Here is a 20,681-nt window from a genome sequence, read left to right on the forward strand (position 1 = left end):
TGAGGGTCGGCGCCCCATGCAATCCGGAAGCTTATGTCTCGGTCGAGCTTGGTAATCCTGCGACAGGTAAGTTCTAGGTCACATTGATGATGTACACTGAGAATCCTCTAGCTGCAGATCAAAATCTCACTCCAATCATGACAGTGGATAAGGATTATAAAAAAACAAAGGGCTCAATTACAGTTCAGACTTGTCCATACCAAGCAAGCCAAACCTCTTCCATCTCACGCACAAAAGAAACCGCGTGCCGCACGGCACGAATCGCATTCGTCGGCAATGAACGGTGTTCTCACAGCAGAAACTAAGAAAAGGTTGCCCAATGACATTGAGCACCACACGCTGAGCGAGACTGAGGCAGCGACTCACTCAAACGTCTCCGCGTTCTTTATCGCCCTGACCGCTGCTAGATGTCTGGTCTCCTCGAACGCTCCTCGATTTGCCGGCAAACTCCGAGTGCGTCTCCGTACACACGTCCACGCGAATATGATCGGTCATCGAGATACTATCTTGCTCGGTCCTGTTGAGAATTTCCGAGCTGAATACAATGGTCGTGAAGTTGGGTTTCTCGGTGTGGTCTTCGGCGATGCGGCAGCAAAAGGCGATGATAACATTAAGATTTGCGACAATGAGACTAATGGACATCTGAAACGATCGATCAATGGCGTGGCGCGCGTCCGAGCTCCCCGGGCTGTGCTGACCTCGAGAATCCCGGCCAAGATGTCGATCCGACCCTCCCTATGTATCAGATAGTAGACGTGCCAGACGCTGACCGCGGTAGTCGCAGCGGAGGCACAGAACACCGTTGTGATTCTGATCCTCTGCGCTTTTGAGAGACGAGCGCCATAGATCAAGCGAAGTGGCGCAATAATAAGGAGCGCGTCGGAGAAAAAGTTGGCTTCAGGAGCGTAAATGTTGGATCTACGACTTCAGCGGGGCGTACTCACCGATGATCTGTGCGATCGCTACTTGTAGCCCAAGAGAGCACTGTGGCGGACTATCCAGGTGCTTCCATTCAGGAGATCCCTCGCACGTCCATATTTCTTGAGCCATGAGGACGATGCAGGCGACAGCGAACATGGCCAAGCATGCGAGGAACCAGCGCCTCGTCCTCGGATAGATAGTCAGACATATAATGGTGGTAAGTATGGATATCCGAGAGGCCCTAGGTGACCCAAAGGGATTCAGGTAAGGATTAGACTCGCGATACCAAGGGACCGAGTGAAGGGAAGCACCAGACGACAATCAGGCAAGCAAGTGCTGCTCTATAAGATTAGTGCAGTCAGCACCGTCCCACTGCTGGTAGATGATCGACCAACATGTAGTACCCGGCCACGAGAACTTCGCTACTGAACTTCTGTGGATTGTAGCGAATTTGGGTGAACGTCATTTGGAGGATCTGGAAGGTCGTCGCGACAGCCACAGCGGCATCATCGAGCCACAGACGATGCAGGCGGTGGCGATATGCAAGCCGAAATAAAGCAGCAAGCACTGAGAGCAACGACAGAGCCATCCCCGCCACTAGGCGATGTGAGTCCGTGTCCTTGGGGCGTCACGCGAGTCAGTAATGGAAAACTCACCTTGTACTTGCAGGTCAGTGACTCCTGCCATGCTGCAGGCCCCGAGGTAGCAGTTGTCACGACATACACAGAGAGAGGGGGTATGCGAACGGCAAAATGCAGATTATATTGCAAGGCTGAAAAAGACCATAGGAGCCTGAGCGTCGACAGGGTTGAGGATGTGAAATTGAGACAAGAGCAGCCCAAGTCTGAATAATATTGACCCCTCGGGCACTCGGAGAGGAATGTGTCATGTTTCATTACGCGCAGAACGAACAGGAACCAGGTCACGGAGCCTGGAATGGCTGAAACTGGTGACAAGGAGGGTCACTGGTCCCTTCTTGTCACTGTTTTCGAGAACAGGTAGATCGGAGGGCCCGAAAGCCATACTGTACCATTGTCACTGGCACCAAGACTTTGGTACATTATTGTTGTGGAAGGTTGTCAACATGTCAGCTTTGGATAGATCTTCAAGCCAATCTTAAGGGCAACATTCCTATGGACCCTTGCGACGATGCGAAAATCGGAAGGTCAGTGGATCTGCTTAAGATAACTCGAGTCTCACCCCTCGTTGATCATGGGTGTAGCTTTGAGGTCACAGGAGATCGCGGCCTGATGATGTGCCAGGCCTCAGGCTCTATCTTAGCAATCGAGAGTTGCATAGTGTTTTATAGTGTTGCAGAGGACCGGAGTGACTCCGGAGCGGAAAGGTCGAGGACTCGCCTGCACTCGCCTGTCGATGAAATCTCAGTCCGACACATTACATAACGACATCTGCCATTGTGTTTGACACGAGTGTTTGACACGATCAATCTAGGCATCATTTAAGGATCGACGTTCATTAACGTGCCTGGCTCGGCAAGCCATCCAGCAAATGGTGAGATGCGCTGATGGTGTTGAAAGTGAGGCTGCGTGGGCAAGTTCATGACAGCAGTTAGCGCCAGTTCACCGAATTGGCCGAGACGCTGCGCCGCACCCTAACCCAATCCCACACCATGACCATGACCTCATCGGTCGCATCGGCCACTCCATCCACATACGACTGTATCGTCATCGGCGGGGGTCATGCTGGCTGCTCCGCTGCCCTCGCAGCGGCGGAGGCTGGTTGCACGCGGGTCCTCATCGTCGAGAAGGCCCCTGAAGAGTGGACAGGTGGAAACGGTTATTTCACCGCGGGTGCCTTCCGGTCTGCCCACGGAGGCCTAGAGGACCTGCTGCCCGTAGTCCGTAATGTTACCCCTGAGCAGGTGGGCAATATCGATCTGGATCCGTACCCAGTGGACCAATTTGAGGCCGATATCATGCGCCTTGCGGAGGGCAAGTCAAATAAAGACCTCGTACACGCCGTAGTACAGGGCTCTCGAGGCGCGATCCAATGGCTGGCAAGTAAAGTAGAAGTGCCGTTCATCCTATCATTTCATAGGCAGGCATATGAAATAGATGGAAGACAGAAGTTTTGGGGAGGACTGGCGCTCGCGGTTGATGAAGGGGGGAAAGGCCTTATCAATGCAGACCTCCGTGCACTGAAGAAAGCCGGGATAGACCTCTGGTATAATTGCCCCGCCATCCGTTTAGTCGGGAACAACCAAGAAATTGAAGGAGTAGTAGTACGGAAAGACGGGGCAGAGACAGTGTTACTAGCATCGGGCATCGTGCTGGCCGCAGGAGGATACGAGTCAAGCTCAGCTAAGAGAGCAGAGTATATGGGGGAGCAGTGGGAATTTGCAAGGGTATGTAACACCCACTTCACCGCTCACCCATGCCTTACATCACCTAGGTTCGGGGGACTCCGTATAATGAAGGGGATGGGATCGAGATGGCTCGTCTAGTTGGCGCAAGACTCACCGGAGATTTTGGTGGATGTCACAGCACGTGCTGGGACGCGAACGCACCCGCTGACAGAGGTGACCGGATTCTTAGTAACCAATTCACAAAGTCAGGATACCCACTCGGCGTCATGATCAATGTGCAAGGCGAAAGGTTTGTTGACGAAGGCGAAGACTTTAGGAACTACACCTATGCAAAGTTTGGTCGCAAGATCTTGGAGCAACCAGGAGGAGTCGTGTTCCAAGTCTGGGGAGTAGATGCGACAGCGTTATTGAGGGATGCAGAGTATGGCGACGGCATCGTCCAAAAGATTACAGCCAACAGTCTTGAAGACTTAGCAGAGGAGTTGACCAGGATAGGGCTCAAGGAAAAAACACGGTTCTTGAGCACTTTAGAAGGTTACAATCAGGCGGTACGACGGTTCCGGACGAAGAACCCGGATGTCCGCTTCGACCCCGCGATAAAAGATGGGCTGTCAACGCTTTGCGATTCCTCGGCGGCAGCACGTCAATGTCCCAAATCTAACTGGGCTTTACCGATTGACAAAGGTCCTTTCCTGGCGGTGAAGGTTGCATGCGGGATCACCTTCACGTTTGGTGGCTTGGCCATAGACCCTCAAACGGCAGGGGTCATCTCGGAGTCAGGGAACGTGATCCCTGGTTTGTTCTGTACGGGAGAAATGGTTGGAGACCTGTACCATAACAACTATCCTGGAGGAAGTGGTTTGACTGCCGGCACGGTGTTTGGCAGACTGGCAGGGGCTGAACTTGCCAAGAGGGTGGCCGCCAAGGTTACTCCTTGACGATTATGGTTAGAAATAGCGTGGTAAATGGTATACATCATGTGCAGAGATATCACAACACTACTTGTATGCGGAAATATGAATTCTACTCACATAGTATGACGCAAGTTCGATAGTGGAAGGATGGATCCGGAGTGGTCATTACCATTCGCTGAATCTGAAGTCAACAACCTCACAAGCATTCGGAATCAGGGTCGCGACCTGTCGCGACTGTTAGACTGGTTCGGTTACTGCGGCCGGTGAAAGTGAGCTCATCGTCTCTCATTCCAGCGCGCCAAGTTCCTGGCCTCTTTATACATCTTGATCCCTACTCCACATCCCGTTGCATATCTCTTTCTTCCTCCTTGCGGGGCACCTTCACCGACTTCTCAAGACTAGACCACTAGCAACTCGCGTCCTCGACGGTTAGTTCTGCTTTCATACAGCGACTAACAATCCGGTCGTATTCGTGACACGCCACCACCTCCAAGCGAAGCGCGTGCTATGGCTTTCGCTAACGTTGTGGACGCCGTCGTCAAGTCTCAGCACGAAGCAGCAAAGAATGAGCATGCAACAGATGGGCCAAGTCATCCAAGTAACACGGAACACCATGATGGTGGCGATGGCGGCGTAGGCCATGGCAGCAATACCGAAGCCAATCGCTATGCTAAGCCTGATGGTCCTCACAGAGGTACCAATGGGCACGTTCCAAACTCCAGAACTCCAGACGGCAGCCCGCCCCTTCGTGTTTCCCTTCCAGACACTCCTTCAGCACGCACTGGCCCTCCTCGCTCCTTCTCTTACAATTTCTCTTTCCCTAACACCCCCAGTAGTCCTTACAACGTCAGATCATCTAGCAAGCCAGTTGAAGAGGACGACATTCCGGAAGATGCAAATGACAATATTCCTGAGCCAAAGGGATTCCCTTTCAGACTTCACTCTCCTCACGCTTCGTTCCGTGGGGCATTCGAAGCGCCGCCTACGCCAAGCGAGAAGCATTCCATGGATAAGAAGGGCAAATGTCGCGAGAGCAGGTCCTATATCGACGAGTTCAAGAACTTCTCCTCGCGCTTCGTTCACGACTCCCCTGCCGAGGAGCGCGACGATCCCATGCAGGAGGAAAATCAACATCAGGAAAAGGAGAAGAAGGAGTCGAAACTGAGGCACCACACCACGGAATCCGAGAAGAAGAACAGCGTGCAAAACGGAAGCGCTCATTCGGCTTTACAGCGTTCTCAATCGCATCCTTCGCCTCGAAGTGGACTGAAGAGGAGTCCTGGTTCCGCCAGGTGGGGTCGCCTCCGTTCCTTGCTTCCGGCAGTCATTCGGCAAACCGGCTCTCATGGTGGACAGACACATTCTGCCGTTACAAATCATGAGGTCAACATCACCGACGAACTCATTAGTGGCGGTTTGTCTATGTTGATGATGAAGCTTTGGTTTGAGCGTGACGAAAAAGGTCACCGTCGTATCCCCATTCTTTTCCACCGTTTGCGTATACGCATCAGCGATAGTTTGCATGCTCTCCATGGTCACAAAGCTGTCTTCAGAATAGAGTGTGAATACGCTAACGGAGCCGCTCGCTGGGTCGTTTATCGACAACTCCGCGACTTTGTTTCCCTACACACTCATTACACTATTTCCAACGCGGTCAACAACAGCGAAGACGTTCTTCCTAAATTTCCCCGTACAAGTAAGTTGTCCCCTATGATACGAGTGAAGAGGTGTCTGACAATGTACAGGTATACCCTATTTCAAGTTTCTTAAGAGAGAAGGTGAAGGGCAGATTCGACATGCAGACTTTGCTCGACTCCAGCGCGAAGCCCTTGAGGACTATCTAATCAAACTCATTCGTGCTGTGGTAGGTGGCCCTAAATTCCTATGTATAGTCCACACATCGTTAATTTTATGGACAGATGTTTCACCCTTCATCGAACCGCCTGGCTGGTTTCCTTGAGATTAGTGCACTATTTATCTCTCAAGCTCAATCAGGCGGTACGCAGTACAAGGCTGGCTACCTTCGCATTGAATCTTCAGGCCCTGGCGCTAGCCTCGGACGCAAGGCAGTAAAGTGGAGGGAAAGGAAAGAAGCCAGGTGGTGTGCAGTTCGCGAGAGCTACTTGGTCATCTTGGAGCAGCCCGGAGAGGTGTGTTAGTGTCTCTTGCTGCCTGGACCCTTGACTAATCTGATCCCACAAGCTTTCTGTCTGGGACGTTTTCTTGCTGGACTCGGATTTCAAAATCATACGTCCGACGCGTTATTATCGCAAGGGTCTCCACATGTTGAAGCCGGATCTGGATGAAGGAGAATATCCCGCCCAGCACGGAGTCCAGGAGGGCCACTTTGATCCCAGCAGAGAGGTTGACTGCCTGGGTGCCATCGAGTCCTTCAAACTTCGCCTGTCCAGAGTGTTCAGCCATCGTGATCGTCCGGCCGCGAGTGTGGGACCAGGGCACTCGACTCATTCCGAGGGGCAGCGTCCACACCAGAGGTCGGGATCGGTTTCGTCTGGAAGTTCGGCATCAAGCATAGCGTCCAGGCAACCGACTCCATTGTTGGACCCGTCGACCAACCCACACCCTTTTGCTGGTGACGGCCACGAGCATAGAGAAGCGGATGAACACGAACAGGCTAAAGGCAAGAAGAGGAGCAAGAGCGATGTATCCAAGCATACCTTCTATGTCGAGAACTCACAGATGCGGCTGAAACTGTTTGCGAGGAACGAGGTACGTGCCTTCATACTTACAACAGAGATGAGCTGAGAGCCTATAGCGCCAAATGCTGCAATGGATCACTGCTCTCGAGAAAGTTGCTGCCACGTCACATTATACCGGAAACAATCGCTTTGATAGTTTTGCTCCTATACGGCTGAACGTTGCTGCTCAGTGGCTGGTTGATGGTGTAAGTTGAACAGCAGGTAATACCGTCTCGCTCTGACATAGTCCCATAGCGTGATTATATGTGGAACCTTTCTCGTGCGATTCTTCTTGCTCGTGAAAGCATCTACATTCACGATTGGTGGCTCTCGCCGGGTAGGTCAAGGTTGTTAACTTTGGAACCCAGTAGGGTTGATGATTTGCAGAGCTTCAGATGCGTCGTCCCGATAAGGACAAGTATCGCCTTGATCACTTGCTTGAACGCAAAGCAAAAGAAGGCGTCAAAATTCATATTATCCTTTAGTATGTCATGCCCTATGGCAAATTTAGTCGGCGCTGACCCCTCCAAAGCAAGGAAGTATCAAGTAGGACCACACCAACAGACAGCAAGTAAGTCATCGTTTGAGCTCTATGCCCCTCGGGTTCTCATGCAGTCTGTAGCTACACGAAGCAACGGCTCACCGCTTTGCATCCCAACATCATGGTTCAGCGCTCGCCATCGCACTTCCAAACCGGTACATTCTACTGGGCGCATGTCTGTTCCCCATCTTATCATGTGTTGGGAAGGATATCTGACTGCCACCTTAGCACGAGAAGCTCTGCGTCATTGACCAAACCATTGCCTTCATGGGTGGCATTGATCTTTGTTTCGGAAGGTGACACAATCTTACCATCAGGCGTTAACTCCAGAGGCTAAAAATACGGATAGATGGGATACCCCTCAACACGTCATCTTGGACGATGCAGACATGACACCACAGAAGACTGAGATCTGGCCTGGTAAATACCTTCTTCCACTGCTATGTTTGTGCTGGACTCAGCAAAACCTCAGGAAAGGACTACAGCAACGCCCGTATCTGCGACTTTCATACCCTCGACAAGCCCTTTGAAGACATGTATGACCGCACGAAAGTGCCAAGAATGCCATGGTGCGTGTTTAATCACTTGGATTAGTTTTAAAAAAATACTAATAGGAGATGCCTAGGCACGACGTCGGCCTACAAATCGTTGGACAGCCGGCTCGCGATCTTGCCCGTCACTTCGTGGAGAGGTGGAACTACCTCTTGAGAATCAAGGTATTCCCTAGCTTATGGTCACAGTTGCTCTAGATCGTGCTCATGTAGCAACATCAGAACCACACCAAAGCCATGCCCTTCCTTATCCCTCCCCCGGAATTCCGCTCCGGAGAGCTCAGTCAACTGGGCCTGACGGGCACATGCGAGATGCAAATTTGCAGATCTGCTGGTCCTTGGTCTCTGGGCACGAAGAGTCGCATTGAACATTCTATACAAAATGCGTACTTGAAAGGTATACATTTTATCTGCTTGACCTTGATCCCGCTAACACTTTGACTTAGCCATTGAGATGTCCGACCACTTCGTCTACATCGAGAACCAGTTCTTCATCACTTCGTATGCCCTTGTCATCAGTGATCCGATCTTGTGCTGATGTTTGACTCAGGACTGTTGTCAATGACGTTCCCATCCTCAACGCGATCGGCGACGCTCTTGTCGAGCGCATCATCCGGGCAAACCGGGAGGGTACTAACTGGAAATGCTGCATTGTCATCCCGCTCTTCCCTGGCTTTCCTTATCCTGTTGACCACAACGATGCTAGTGCGGTAAGATAACTTCATTGCTGACCATTCGCACACCCTAAACGGCACAACAGGTTCGGATCATCCTCGAGTGTCAAAACCGGACAATCTGTCGTGGACCGAACTCGATATATGCACGCCTGCGAAAGGAGGGGATTGATGTACGTATGCTGCATGCATGCTGCAAATATTCCTTATTCATCATGACTTAGCCGGAGGATTATATTTCTGTTTTCTCCCTCCGAAACTGGGCAAAGATGAGGAACGACGTCCTCACCACCGAGATCGTAAGGAACAAACACTCATAACTTCGGGTCTATATGAACCTCTTACAGGTCTACATTCATGGCAAAGTCTGCATCGTTGATGACAGGCTAGCAATCATTGGAAGTGCAAATATCAACGAACGCTCGCAACGCGGAGACAGAGATTCTGAGCTCGCAGCGATCATCCGTGATACTGATATGATTGATGGGTATGTGTCATCGTGAATGATCGTCAATGATACTAAGGCATGCTTGGACTAGGACGATGGACGGCAAACCCTATAAAGTTGGCAGATTTTCGCATACCCTGCGTGTTCGCCTCATGCGCGAGCATATTGGTGTCGACGTCGACAATATATCAGAGGATGACCATTTCGCCAGACGCGAACAGAAGGCCGAGTACGAGCAAGAGGAATGGGACCCCGAGGATGAGCAAGAGCACGGTCAGCAACATGAAGTCACCCAGGCGAAACACGAGACTAGATTGCACAACTTAACGGATGCAGCAAAGGAAGGCATCTCACAAAGTCAGTACAAAAAACTCGCTATATCATCCTGTTGCTCACGTAGCTCTTAGCTGCCCATGCAGCTGGTGACGGTATCGCCCTTCGCACGGCGCACGCGCTGCGTAAACCTGTACAGAATGTCGAGCTCCACCAGCCTAACCAGGGAAACCAGGATGCATCCATGCAGGAAGAGCGCATGACGTTCTCCCGGGACGGGAAGAAGAAACCAGGCTTCGCCAGCGCTATGGTGCCAACGCTCGAAGAAAAACTCATCACCGAGCGTCTCCCCCCTGCGGAGTCCGCCGAAAGTCCGCCCCTTCAAGATAAGTTGGATCAGCAGAAAGCCTCTGGTAATCAGGACCAAGGGCCACCGGAGATGCATACCACCAACGGACAGGCATACGGTGCCCCGGCGGGAGCGTCGAAGAGTATTGAGACAGATGAGGAGCCACCGCATTCCATCTCAGGTATAAACGATGCAGACGAGCAGGAGAAAGCTGCGCCTATGGCCAGGTCATTGTTGAGGAAACATCTAAAGGGTAATCTCGGAAGCAAGACTTGGGCACTGCCGACTGCAGCACCGAATGTAGATCCCAACGGCTTCGCCGATCCCGTGAGCGACAAATTCTGGAAGAATGTCTGGGTGGCTTGCGCTGTCCACAACGTGAGCAGCGCCGGCTTTACGTTTCCGCTTATTGCTAAACAATTTCTAGACCGAGATTTACCGCAAAGTCTTCCACTCAATTCCAGATGACCTTGTTACGACGTGGAAACAATACAAGGAGTTTGTCATGCACCATGAGCGCTTCAGCAAACCGGTTAGTCCACCGACCTTCGATGGCTTCATCTCTGATACCGTTCTTTACAGGCAAAAGATAGTTCAAGCCCTGACCCGGTTGCTCGCGTGCCTTCCGAAACTGCTTTCGAAGATGGTCCATATCAGAAGGGAGGCATTGCCGATAAAGCCGATGGATCTGCACCAGATGATGAGAAGCACACGACGGAAAAGGACAGCTCAGAGAAGGATAACTCTGAGGAGAATAGCGACAAGTCGGAGCCGAACGAGAAGGACAACAAGGACAACAAGTCTCGCAAACCTGGAAAGAATAACGGTGTGGAGCCTTTCACCAAGGAGGAGCGCGACGAGATGGAGGCTCTCTTGAACGACATCAAGGGGCATCTCGGTAAGCACATGTTTCACATGACCTGTCTTCTTGTTCATTGTTCGCCAGTGATTTATCCGACTCGCTTCTTGGAGGGCGAGGATATTGCCGAAAATTTCCTCTTCACGTCCGATAGGTATGGTATATCATAGTCGTGTGCAATCGTTCGTGCTCACCACTGTCTCCGCAGGATGCTACCTATGCCAATCTATGACTAAATGGTCAACGCTCAGCGCTCAGTCTTCGCAGCGCGTGTTGCACATCCCCTTCAGAACATCGCGGACTTCAAGGACTGACTTATCCTGCACGAATGTAATATTATTCTGTACTTAAACCGTTATCATCCCTCTTTAATACCTTCATTGTATCGAGTATCGTTGGCATATTGGATCGGATTTTATCTTGCGTTACTCTACGATATCGAATATTATCTTGTCTAGAGTTTTTTTTTGGTGTCAGGATTGACTTGAATGATTGAGCGAAGATATCACGGACCTGCAACGAACTGAGCCGTCCATGCTTGATAAGACCTGTGGGCCTCGTGTGGTCGGTACTTTTCGAGAGCTTCCTCGTTCTCAAAGACCATGATTACTCCTTAGAGTACCTTGATGTTACTAATGAAGCATTGAAAATACGATATGCTTTACCGTCGTCGAACCCTTGAGCCATGGGGTTGGGCAGCGTCGTTCCCTTCTTCAAGTCGGATATATCCGAGATGAGGTCCTTAAGTTCAAACAAACGCTTCCTCACGGCTTCTTTATCAGACTCAGAGGTGCCCTCTTTGTACTTGAGTAACACTGGCGTGATTGAGGTTACACTCGTTTGACACTGATGGCCCATTGCAATGCTCACCTATGTGATGGATGGGCATGGTGGTAGTGGGAATGCAAGTCTCAATATGCGTCAGAACGAAAGCTGGCTTCGGCTGTACCTTCGCTGTTTAATGCAGCTTACATGGGCATACACTGTCCCGTGCAGGGTCCCATGGGTCACGGGTACGATGAGGTATTTCCGGGAGTTCTGGTAGATGGAGCCCACGAGACGGAGAAGGGCAGCCGGACTCCGTGCCTTTAGTTCAAAAGTCAATAAGCGAACATTGGGCAGGATCCCATGCACCTCCTCAGATCAACGATGGCGAAGTGAACACTTTGCGCCAGCTATGTACAGCGATATGCTCATAATGCTTACACTCGACTCCTTTAAATTACTATGCATTGCGTGGGCATTTGTGCACTGTTAGGTCGTTGAATCGCAGGTGCAGGTAGACATTGTTTCCACCAAGTCGTTTATGCACTATAAGCGTATGCATTAGACCGTTTGAGCTTTACAGATTTCGGAATTTTTCTAGAAATCCTATTGGTGGATTCGCTGTGGAGCCCGCCAAAAGTTACAGGAAACTCGTTGCTGCTCAAACGGTCTATTATGAGAACGTCGACTGTAGCAGGTTACGCTGCCGTTGACTGTTGGGAAGATCAACACCTGGATGCGATCCAGGTTGGCTATGGTCCTGAGCTGACAGTGGCAGCCCTGCGGGTGCTGTCAGAGGAGAAATTTAGTATAGGCCCCAAAAAGATGAATACATTGGTTAGATCGAGGATTGAAGTTGGCGATATCGTGACAAATGACATGCCCCTTCTTCGATCCAGTACAGGATCGGAGTTTGAACTCCGACATTGGAAGCCAGCGCGCGTCGGATCCTGAAAATAATGAGAAAGAAGGCAAGACACGCCCTGAGTAAGCACCAACCTTTCACCGTCGCCGTCACTGTCGACGATGAGCGCGCCCTACGTTCCTCCCCCTCCAGGCATGCCGCCCCCGCCACCCGGGATGCAGCCACCCCCGGGCATGGGGGAAGCGTCAAGCTCGCGCATTCGTCCAGAAGTACTTGCGCAGAAGTCGCAAAAGTGGGTGCAAATGCAGAAGAAGCGCTATGGCGAGAAGAGAAAAGGTGGATATGTGGATATGGGCAAACAGGTGAGTTGTACTGATCCACACTCTTGACGCGGTGGCTCATAGTTACTATAGGACCTCCCCCCCGAACACGTCCGTAAAATCATAAAGGACCATGGAGACATGAGTAACCGAAAATTCCGCAACGACAAGCGCGTCCACCTTGGTGCGCTCAAGTACGTACCACACGCCGTTATGAAGCTCCTCGAGAACATTCCCTACCCGTGGGAGCAAGTACGCGAGGTTCCTGTCCTGTACCACATCACGGGCGCTATCACGTTCGTCAACGAAATTCCTCGTGTCATTGAACCCGTATATCATGCGCAGTGGAGTACAATGTGGTTAGCCATGCGGAGAGAAAAGCGAGATCGTCGCCATTTCAAGCGTATGCGCTTCCCTCCCTTCGACGATGAGGAGCCGCCGTTGGACTACGGTGACAACGTTTTGGACGTTGAACCCCTTGAGCCTATCTCACTAGATTTGGATACGGAGGAGGACGAGGCCATCATTAATTGGTTCTACGATGCTAAGCCCTTGATCGACACACCCTCTGTTAACGGCCCATCGTACAAGTACTGGTCCCTTACTCTCCCTGTGATGGCCAACCTTTACCGTTTGGGGCGCACCCTCCTCTCAGATAGATCAGACGACAACTCCAGCTATCTCTTCGACAAGAAGTCGTTTTTCTCAGCCAAGGCACTGAACATGGCTATCCCCGGAGGCCCCAAGTTTGAGCCTCTGTATCGTGACATGGATACTTTCGACGAGGACTGGAATGAGTTCAATGACATCAACAAGGTCATCATCCGTCAACAGATCCGGACGGAGTACAAGGTCGCCTTCCCCCACCTCTACAACTCTCTTCCGCGCTCCGTTCATATTTCCCCTTACCACACCCCGAAGAACGTTTACATTCGTACCGACGATCCAAATCTCCCCGCCTTCTACTTTGACCCCCTCATCAACCCCATTTCTCTTCGTGGTGCCACTGCAAAGAACTTGCCCCTTATTTCGCATGAGGATGCGATTTTCGGGCCAAATGGTGCAGATGACAATGAATTCGAGCTTTCTGAAGAAGTACAGCCATTCCTCGATGACAAGCCTTTGGAGAACGATCTGACGGCTGATGGTATCGCCCTTTGGTGGGCCCCCGAACCGTACAACCGTCGATCTGGTCGCATGAGACGCGCACAGGACATTCCGTTGGTCAAGAACTGGTACCTTGAGCACTGCCCGCCTGGGCAGCCCGTCAAGGTCCGGGTGTCGTACCAGAAGCTCCTCAAGTGTTTCGTCTTGAACGAGTTGAAGACCCGTCCTGACAAGGCCATGACGAAGAAGAACCTGTTCCGACAGCTGAAGGCTACGAAGTTTTTCCAGACGACGAAACTGGACTGGGTTGAGGCTGGCTTGCAAGTTTGCCGCCAAGGTTACAACATGCTGAATTTGCTGATCCACCGCAAGGTATGCGATAACGGCCACGCTTCTTGTACATCTCATTAATATTGGCTTTTAGAACCTGAACTACCTGCACTTGGACTACAATATGAATTTGAAGCCCGTCAAGACCCTCACCACGAAAGAGCGCAAGAAGTCCCGCTTCGGAAATGCTTTCCATTTGTGCCGTGAGATCCTGCGGTTGACGAAGCTTGTTGTCGATGCACACGTTCAGTTCAGACTTGGGAATGTGGACGCGTTCCAGCTTGCCGATGCTTTGCAGTATATCTTCGCGCATATCGGTGCTCTCACGGGCATGTACCGTTACAAGTACAAGGTCAGTAGTCAGTGTTTACCTCTACTTCCATGCTAATAGGTCGGTTATCTAGCTCATGCGTCAAGTCAGGATGACCAAGGACCTCAAACACCTCATTTACTACCGGTTTAACACAGGGCCGGTTGGCAAGGGCCCTGGTTGTGGTTTCTGGGCTCCAGGTTGGAGAGTGTGGCTGTTTTTCATGAGGGGCATTGTCCCTCTTCTAGAGAGATGGTGAGTACTTTTCCAGTATTCTCCTAGCCATGATCTCATGTCACTACATAGGCTCGGGAACTTGTTGGCTCGTCAATTCGAAGGTCGTAATAGCAAGGGTGTCGCCAAGACGGTGACGAAGCAGCGTGTCGAATCACACTATGACCTCGAGCTGCGCGCTGCAGTCATGCATGATATCCTTGACATGATGCCGGAGTCGATTAAACAGAACAAGGCTAAGACAATCCTGCAGCACTTGTCTGAGGCATGGCGATGCTGGAAGGCCAATATTCCTTGGAAGGTACCTGGCATGCCAACTGCCATTGAGAACATCATCTTGAGGTACATCAAGAGCAAGGCTGACTGGTGGTGCTCGTAAGTTCTCAACTCTGCGGTTCACTCTAGTGTTGACTTCCGTCAGTGTTGCCCATTACAACCGTGAGCGTATCCGTCGTGGTGCCACAGTTGACAAGGCTGTCGTCAAGAAGAATCTTGGCCGTCTCACCCGGTTGTACTTGAAAGCTGAGCAAGAACGTCAACATGGTTATCTTAAGGATGGTCCGTACATCAGTGCCGAGGAGGCTGTAGCAGTCTACACGGCGACCGTCCACTGGCTTGAGAGCCGTAAATTTGCTCCCATTCCTTTCCCGTACGTTTATCCCACTGTTTTGATTGCCTCGCTGTAGCTAAATGATTTCGTAGTCCTTTGTCGTACAAGCATGACACGAAATTGCTTGTTCTGGCACTGGAGAAGCTGAAGGAGGCTTACTCAGTGAAAGGTATCTTCCAATATATTTAACCATTGATGGAGCAACCCTAATATCTTTTCAGGTCGTCTCAACCAATCACAGCGTGAGGAGTTGGCTTTGATTGAACAAGCCTACGATAATCCACATGAATGTACGTTCCCCACCGCTTAGCGTTTGTCGCAGAGTTTTCACCTGCATTACAGGTTTGTCGCGAATCAAGCGTTTGCTGCTCACCCAGCGTGCCTTCAAAGAGGCTGGCATTGAGTTCTTTGACACCTACGACAAGCTCATTCCTTGCTACGATATTGAGCCTGTTGAGAAGATCACTGACGCGGTAAGTGAACCATCTAGTCATTACTCTGAGGATGTTTTCTTATTGATTGTTACAGTATCTGGACCAATTCTTGTTCTTTGAGGCGGACAAACGTGGGCTTTTCCCTGCATGGATTAAGCCAGCTGTAAGACTGCTTTTACCTTCACTTTTTCATTTATACTTATAATTCGTCAGGATACCGAGCCTCCTCCCCTTCTTGTCTACAAGTGGTGCCAAGGCATCAACAACTTAACGGACATCTGGGAGACCAGCGAGGGGGAGTGCAACGTCATGATGGAGACAGTGTTCTCTAAAGTCTACGAGAAGATAGATCTCACGCTCCTCAATCGTCTCTTGCGGTTAATTCTCGACCACAATTTAGCTGATTATATCACTGCTAAGAACAACACTGGTATGTGGAAGCGGCCCTTTGGTTTATGCTTAGCTAACTGGATCTGTGAATAGTCTTGACGTACAAAGATATGGCACACACGAACGCGTTTGGTTTAATTCGAGGCTTGCAGTTCTCGGCCTTCGTCTTCCAATACTATGGCCTCGTCCTTGATCTTCTTGTTCTTGGTCTCAAACGAGCTAGTGAAATGGCCGGCCCACCTCAGTCTCCTAACAACTTCTTGCAGTACCGGGACTCGGCGACTGAAACCCGCCATCCTATTCGCCTGTACTCGCGCTACGTCGACAGGTTGCATATCCTGTTCCGCTTCTCTGCCGACGAGGCGAGAGACCTCATCCAACGGTACCTCAGCGCAAATCCTGATCCGACAAACAACAATGTCATTGGGTACAACAACAAACGCTGCTGGCCACGAGATTGCAGAATGCGTCTTATCAAGCACGATGTCAATTTGGGACGTGCAGTGTTCTGGAATGTCAAGCAGAGCTTACCAAGGTCACTTACCACGATCGAGTGGGAAGACACTTTCGTGAGCGTCTACTCCAAAGAGAACCCTCAGCTCCTCTTCTCGATGTGCGGTTTCGAGATTCGAATCTTGCCGAAGATCCGCACTATGGGTGGAGAGCAATTCTCGTTGAAGGATGCTGTTTGGAACTTGACGAACGAACAAACGAAGGAGCGGACCGCTCAGGCGTTCCTTCGTGTCTCCGATGAAGGCAAGTGCAAATTACTTCGCCGTTGACATTTCCCTTTGTTCTTACCAAGACTATCTTATAGGCGTGCAGCAGTTCAACAATCGTATCCGTCAAGTCTTGATGAGTTCTGGGTCCACCACGTTCTCTAAGATCGTGAATAAGTGGAACACCGCCCTCATTGGCTTGATGACTTACTACCGTGAAGCCGTCATCCACACGAACGAGTTGCTTGACTCCCTCGTCAAGGCTGAGAACAAGATCCAGACTCGTGTCAAAATCGGTCTCAACTCCAAGATGCCGTCTCGTTTCCCTCCAGTCGTGTTCTACACTCCGAAGGAACTGGGTGGTCTCGGCATGCTGTCCATGGGCCACGTTCTCATTCCTCAGAGTGACCTCCGTTGGTCGAAACAGACAGATGTTGGAGTCACTCACTTCCGAGCAGGTATGTCTCATGAGGAGGACCAGCTCATTCCCAACCTGTACCGCTACCTGCAGCCTTGGGAGGCGGAGTTCATGGACTCTGCACGTGTATGGTCCGAGTACTCCATGAAGCGTAAGGAGGCTAACGCACAAAACCGGCGTTTGACGCTGGAGGATCTCGAAGACAGCTGGGATCGCGGCATTCCTCGTATCAACACGCTCTTCCAGAAGGATAGGCATACATTGGCTTACGACCGTGGCTGGCGTGTCCGCACCGACTGGAAGCAGTACCAGTTGTTGAAACACAACCCATTCTGGTGGACTTCTCAACGGCACGACGGAAAGTTGTGGCAGCTGAACAACTACCGTGTCGATGTCATCGCAGCACTTGGTGGTGTTGAAGGCATTCTCGAGCACACTCTCTTCAAGGGTACATACTTCCCCACTTGGGAGGGTCTGTTCTGGGAGAAAGCATCTGGCTTCGAAGAGTCTATGCGGTATAAGAAGCTGACGAATGCCCAACGTTCCGGTTTGAACCAGATTCCCAACCGTCGCTTCACGCTCTGGTGGAGTCCTACGATCAATCGTGCCAATGTCTACGTTGGTTTCCAAGTCCAGCTTGATTTGACCGGTATCTTCATGCATGGCAAAATCCCGACCTTGAAGATCAGTTTGATCCAAATATTCCGTGCTCACTTGTGGCAGAAGATACACGAAAGTGTTGTCATGGACTTGTGTCAAGTCTTCGATCAGGAGCTGGAACCACTTCAGATTGAGACGGTACAGAAGGAGACGATTCACCCTCGAAAGAGTTACAAGATGAATTCTTCCTGTGCGGATATCCTTCTTTTCTCTGCTTACAAGTGGAACATCTCTCGCCCGTCCCTTGTCACCGACGTAAGTGTTAAACACCTCAATATAGGGATATTATAAATAACAGGCCATATAGAACAAGGATGTGCTTGACGGCACGACAAGCAACAAGTACTGGATTGACGTTCAGCTCCGCTGGGGTGACTTCGACTCTCACGACATTGAGCGTTACACCAGGGCCAAGTTCTTGGACTATGTGAGTTCCTGCACGCAAGACTCATCTGCTAGCTTACTGACGGAATTGTGAATAGGTGTCGGACTCTATGAGTATATACCCTTCACCAACTGGTGTCATGATTGGCATGGACTTGGCTTACAACCTTTGGTCTGCCTACGGCAACTGGTTCCCTGGCATGAAGCCCTTGATTCAACAGGCGATGTCTAAGGTTGTGAAGGCCAACCCAGCTTGCCACGTTTTACGCGAGCGTATTCGCAAGGGTCTCCAGCTCTACTCATCCGAACCGACGGAGCCATACCTGAACAGTCAGAACTACTCGGAGCTCTTCTCTAACCAGATCATATGTAGGTCTCCGAGTTTAGTCCTGGATTTAGCTTACAACTCTTTTCAGGGTTCGTCGATGACACGAACGTCTACCGTGTTACCATCCACAAGACGTTTGAAGGTAATTTGACCACCAAGCCTATCAGTAAGTTCTTCACCTCCCCCTTTGTGACTTCGACATTGACCCTTGGTATAGATGGCGCTATTTTCATCTTCAACCCTCGCTCGGGTCAACTTTTCCTGAAGATCATTCACACTAGTGTCTGGGCCGGCCAAAAGCGTCTCGGGCAGCTGGCGAAGTGGAAGACGGCTGAAGAGGTTGCCGCCCTGGTTCGGTCTCTGCCCGTTGAAGAACAGCCGAAGCAAGTTATCGTGACGCGCAAGGGAATGCTTGGTGCGTTTGCTCGCTGACTCTACTCCGCTATCGGCCGCTTATTTTGCCTACCAGACCCTCTCGAGGTCCATTTACTTGACTTCCCTAACATCGTCATCAAGGGAAGTGAGCTCCAGCTGCCATTCCAGGCTTGCATGAAGATGGAGAAGTTTGGTGATCTCATCTTGGTAATGATCTTCATTCCTCTTCATGCTCACCTTGACTTATATGGCCTCCACAGCGTGCGACGCAACCCCAGATGGTGCTATTCAGCTTGTACGGTACGTGACTTTCATTTTCACTTAGTCATTGATGCTTATCGGCGGTTTCGCAGACGACTGGCTCAAGTCCATCTCGAGTTATACTGCATTCTCTCGTCTTATTCTGTTGCTCCGTGGTCTGCACGTCAACAATGAGAAGGCCAAGATCATCCTGCATCCTGACAAGTCGACAATCACGGAGCCTCATTTCGTCTGGCCTACTCTCAGCGACGATGAGTGGATCAAGGTTGAGGTTGCTATGAAGGACCTTATCTTAGCCGTAAGTTCACTAAGCGTGGAGTTTAGTTCCATCTAATGGTGTCACATCTTTTTAGGACTTCGGCAAGCGAAACAGCGTCAACATTGCCTCGCTAACAGCGAGTGAAATTCGTGACATCATCCTCGGTCAGGAGATCGCAGCGCCTTCCGTACAGCGCCAACAGATGGCTGAGTTAGAGAAGAGCACCGAGGCTCAAAGCCAGGTTACCGCAGTTCAGACGTAAGTCCCCATTAATTTCATATGACAATATCTTTACACCGGTTTACAGTCAAACCACCAACGTGCACGGAGACACCATCCAGACCGTTACGAGTGCGTTCCAGCGTTCAGACCGTATTTGATATCTTACTAACGTTTCATGCAGCTACGAACTATGAGCAGCAAGTGTTCAGCAGCAAGTCAGATTGGCGCGTTCGGGCCATTTCGGCGAGCAATCTCCCTCTGCGTCTGCAACACATCTACGTTTCGAATGATGATGTCAAGGACGATGCGGCGTCCTATACCTATGTTCTTCCCAAGAACATCCTTCGCGCCTTTGTCACTGCTGCTGATCTTCGTACACAAGTTGCGGCGTTCTTGTACGGTGTGTCTCCTCCAGACAACAAGCAAGTCAAGGAAATCAAGGCTGTCGCATGGGCTCCTCAGCGTGGAAGCAACAATAGCGTTGAGCTGCCAGCTCAGCTGCCCCGTGATGACATCCTCCTGAAGGATCTTGAGCCCCTTGGATGGATCAAGACCCAAGCCCTGGAGCTCTCGCACCTGTCGCCGACAGATGTAACGACTCAGGCGAAGTTGATGGCAGACCACCCAGAATGGGGCTCGTCTTCAATCTGTATCACGGCTTCGTTCACTCCAGGTTCCGTGTCGATGTCCGCGCACTCGTTGACAGTTCCCGGTTTCGAATGGGGTAGGAAGAACGTGGACAACTCTTCCAACCCACCGGTAAGCTTATTTGATATCAAGTCATGGTCCTTGACTAATAGTTTTCTCCAGGGCTTCAACCCCAACATGTCAGAGCGGGTGCAGCTGTTGCTCTCTGACCGTATCTTGGGCATGACGCTGGTACCAGAAGGCAAAGTCTGGAATTACGGCATCGGGCTCACTCAAATGTGGTCTTCCAACCTGGCTTATTCCATGACGCTGGATACGCCTATTCTTTTCTGGGCCGAAGAACACCGGCCAGCTGCTTTCCTTTCATTTGCCAGCATGGAGCAGGGTGACGATAGTGCCGATGTTGAAAATAGCTTTGCATAATGTAGTCTCACGCATCTTTTATGTTTGTTCGCACTGTACTGTAGTTTGCACGATATTATTCACA

General features: G+C 50.8%; 4 protein-coding genes across 4 annotated transcripts; 3 read left to right on the forward strand and 1 right to left on the reverse strand.

The window, feature by feature from the left end:
• Window positions 1-150: 150 nt before the first annotated feature.
• Window positions 151-1,640, reverse strand: CONPUDRAFT_165164 (uncharacterized protein). The gene is made up of 7 exons (XM_007770187.1): window positions 1,578-1,640; window positions 1,317-1,518; window positions 1,233-1,262; window positions 945-1,162; window positions 699-895; window positions 367-642; window positions 151-301 (listed from the first exon to the last, which is right to left on the reverse strand). Exons 1-6 carry the CDS (start codon window positions 1,606-1,608, stop codon window positions 367-369), a joined length of 954 nt encoding a protein of 317 aa, XP_007768377.1. The 5' UTR covers window positions 1,609-1,640; the 3' UTR covers window positions 151-301.
• Window positions 1,641-2,550: 910 nt separating this feature from the next.
• CONPUDRAFT_82043 (FAD/NAD(P)-binding domain-containing protein) lies at window positions 2,551-4,259 on the forward strand. Its single transcript, XM_007770188.1, has 2 exons — window positions 2,551-3,286; window positions 3,334-4,259. The coding sequence occupies exons 1-2, from the start codon at window positions 2,558-2,560 to the stop codon at window positions 4,183-4,185; spliced, it is 1,581 nt and encodes a 526-aa protein (XP_007768378.1). The 5' UTR covers window positions 2,551-2,557; the 3' UTR covers window positions 4,186-4,259.
• A 212-nt stretch (window positions 4,260-4,471) lies between these two features.
• CONPUDRAFT_123707 (phospholipase D) lies at window positions 4,472-11,064 on the forward strand. Its single transcript, XM_007770189.1, has 25 exons — window positions 4,472-5,857; window positions 5,907-6,025; window positions 6,081-6,311; window positions 6,364-6,891; window positions 6,938-7,066; window positions 7,116-7,197; window positions 7,248-7,344; window positions 7,393-7,431; window positions 7,483-7,576; window positions 7,630-7,697; window positions 7,751-7,821; window positions 7,874-7,970; window positions 8,027-8,117; window positions 8,175-8,349; window positions 8,399-8,453; window positions 8,503-8,662; window positions 8,713-8,799; window positions 8,851-8,925; window positions 8,974-9,113; window positions 9,166-9,431; window positions 9,482-10,074; window positions 10,124-10,228; window positions 10,279-10,594; window positions 10,643-10,709; window positions 10,764-11,064. Exons 1-25 carry the CDS (start codon window positions 4,669-4,671, stop codon window positions 10,789-10,791), a joined length of 4,902 nt encoding a protein of 1,633 aa, XP_007768379.1. The 5' UTR covers window positions 4,472-4,668; the 3' UTR covers window positions 10,792-11,064.
• A 1,268-nt stretch (window positions 11,065-12,332) lies between these two features.
• On the forward strand, window positions 12,333-20,678 carry CONPUDRAFT_82045 (pre-mRNA-processing-splicing factor). The gene is made up of 24 exons (XM_007770190.1): window positions 12,333-12,547; window positions 12,599-13,984; window positions 14,037-14,294; window positions 14,347-14,507; window positions 14,559-14,861; window positions 14,908-15,135; window positions 15,189-15,265; window positions 15,318-15,386; window positions 15,439-15,569; window positions 15,625-15,693; window positions 15,744-15,960; window positions 16,014-16,676; window positions 16,738-17,972; window positions 18,025-18,144; window positions 18,200-18,470; window positions 18,518-18,595; window positions 18,647-18,844; window positions 18,899-19,011; window positions 19,065-19,104; window positions 19,158-19,363; window positions 19,419-19,582; window positions 19,632-19,675; window positions 19,728-20,305; window positions 20,357-20,678. The coding sequence occupies exons 1-24, from the start codon at window positions 12,347-12,349 to the stop codon at window positions 20,615-20,617; spliced, it is 7,071 nt and encodes a 2,356-aa protein (XP_007768380.1). The 5' UTR covers window positions 12,333-12,346; the 3' UTR covers window positions 20,618-20,678.
• The last annotated feature ends 3 nt before the right edge of the window (window positions 20,679-20,681 follow it).

This window comes from Coniophora puteana (assembly GCF_000271625.1).
Source record: "Coniophora puteana RWD-64-598 SS2 unplaced genomic scaffold CONPUscaffold_6, whole genome shotgun sequence".
Taxonomy (NCBI): Eukaryota; Fungi; Basidiomycota; class Agaricomycetes; order Boletales; family Coniophoraceae; genus Coniophora; species Coniophora puteana.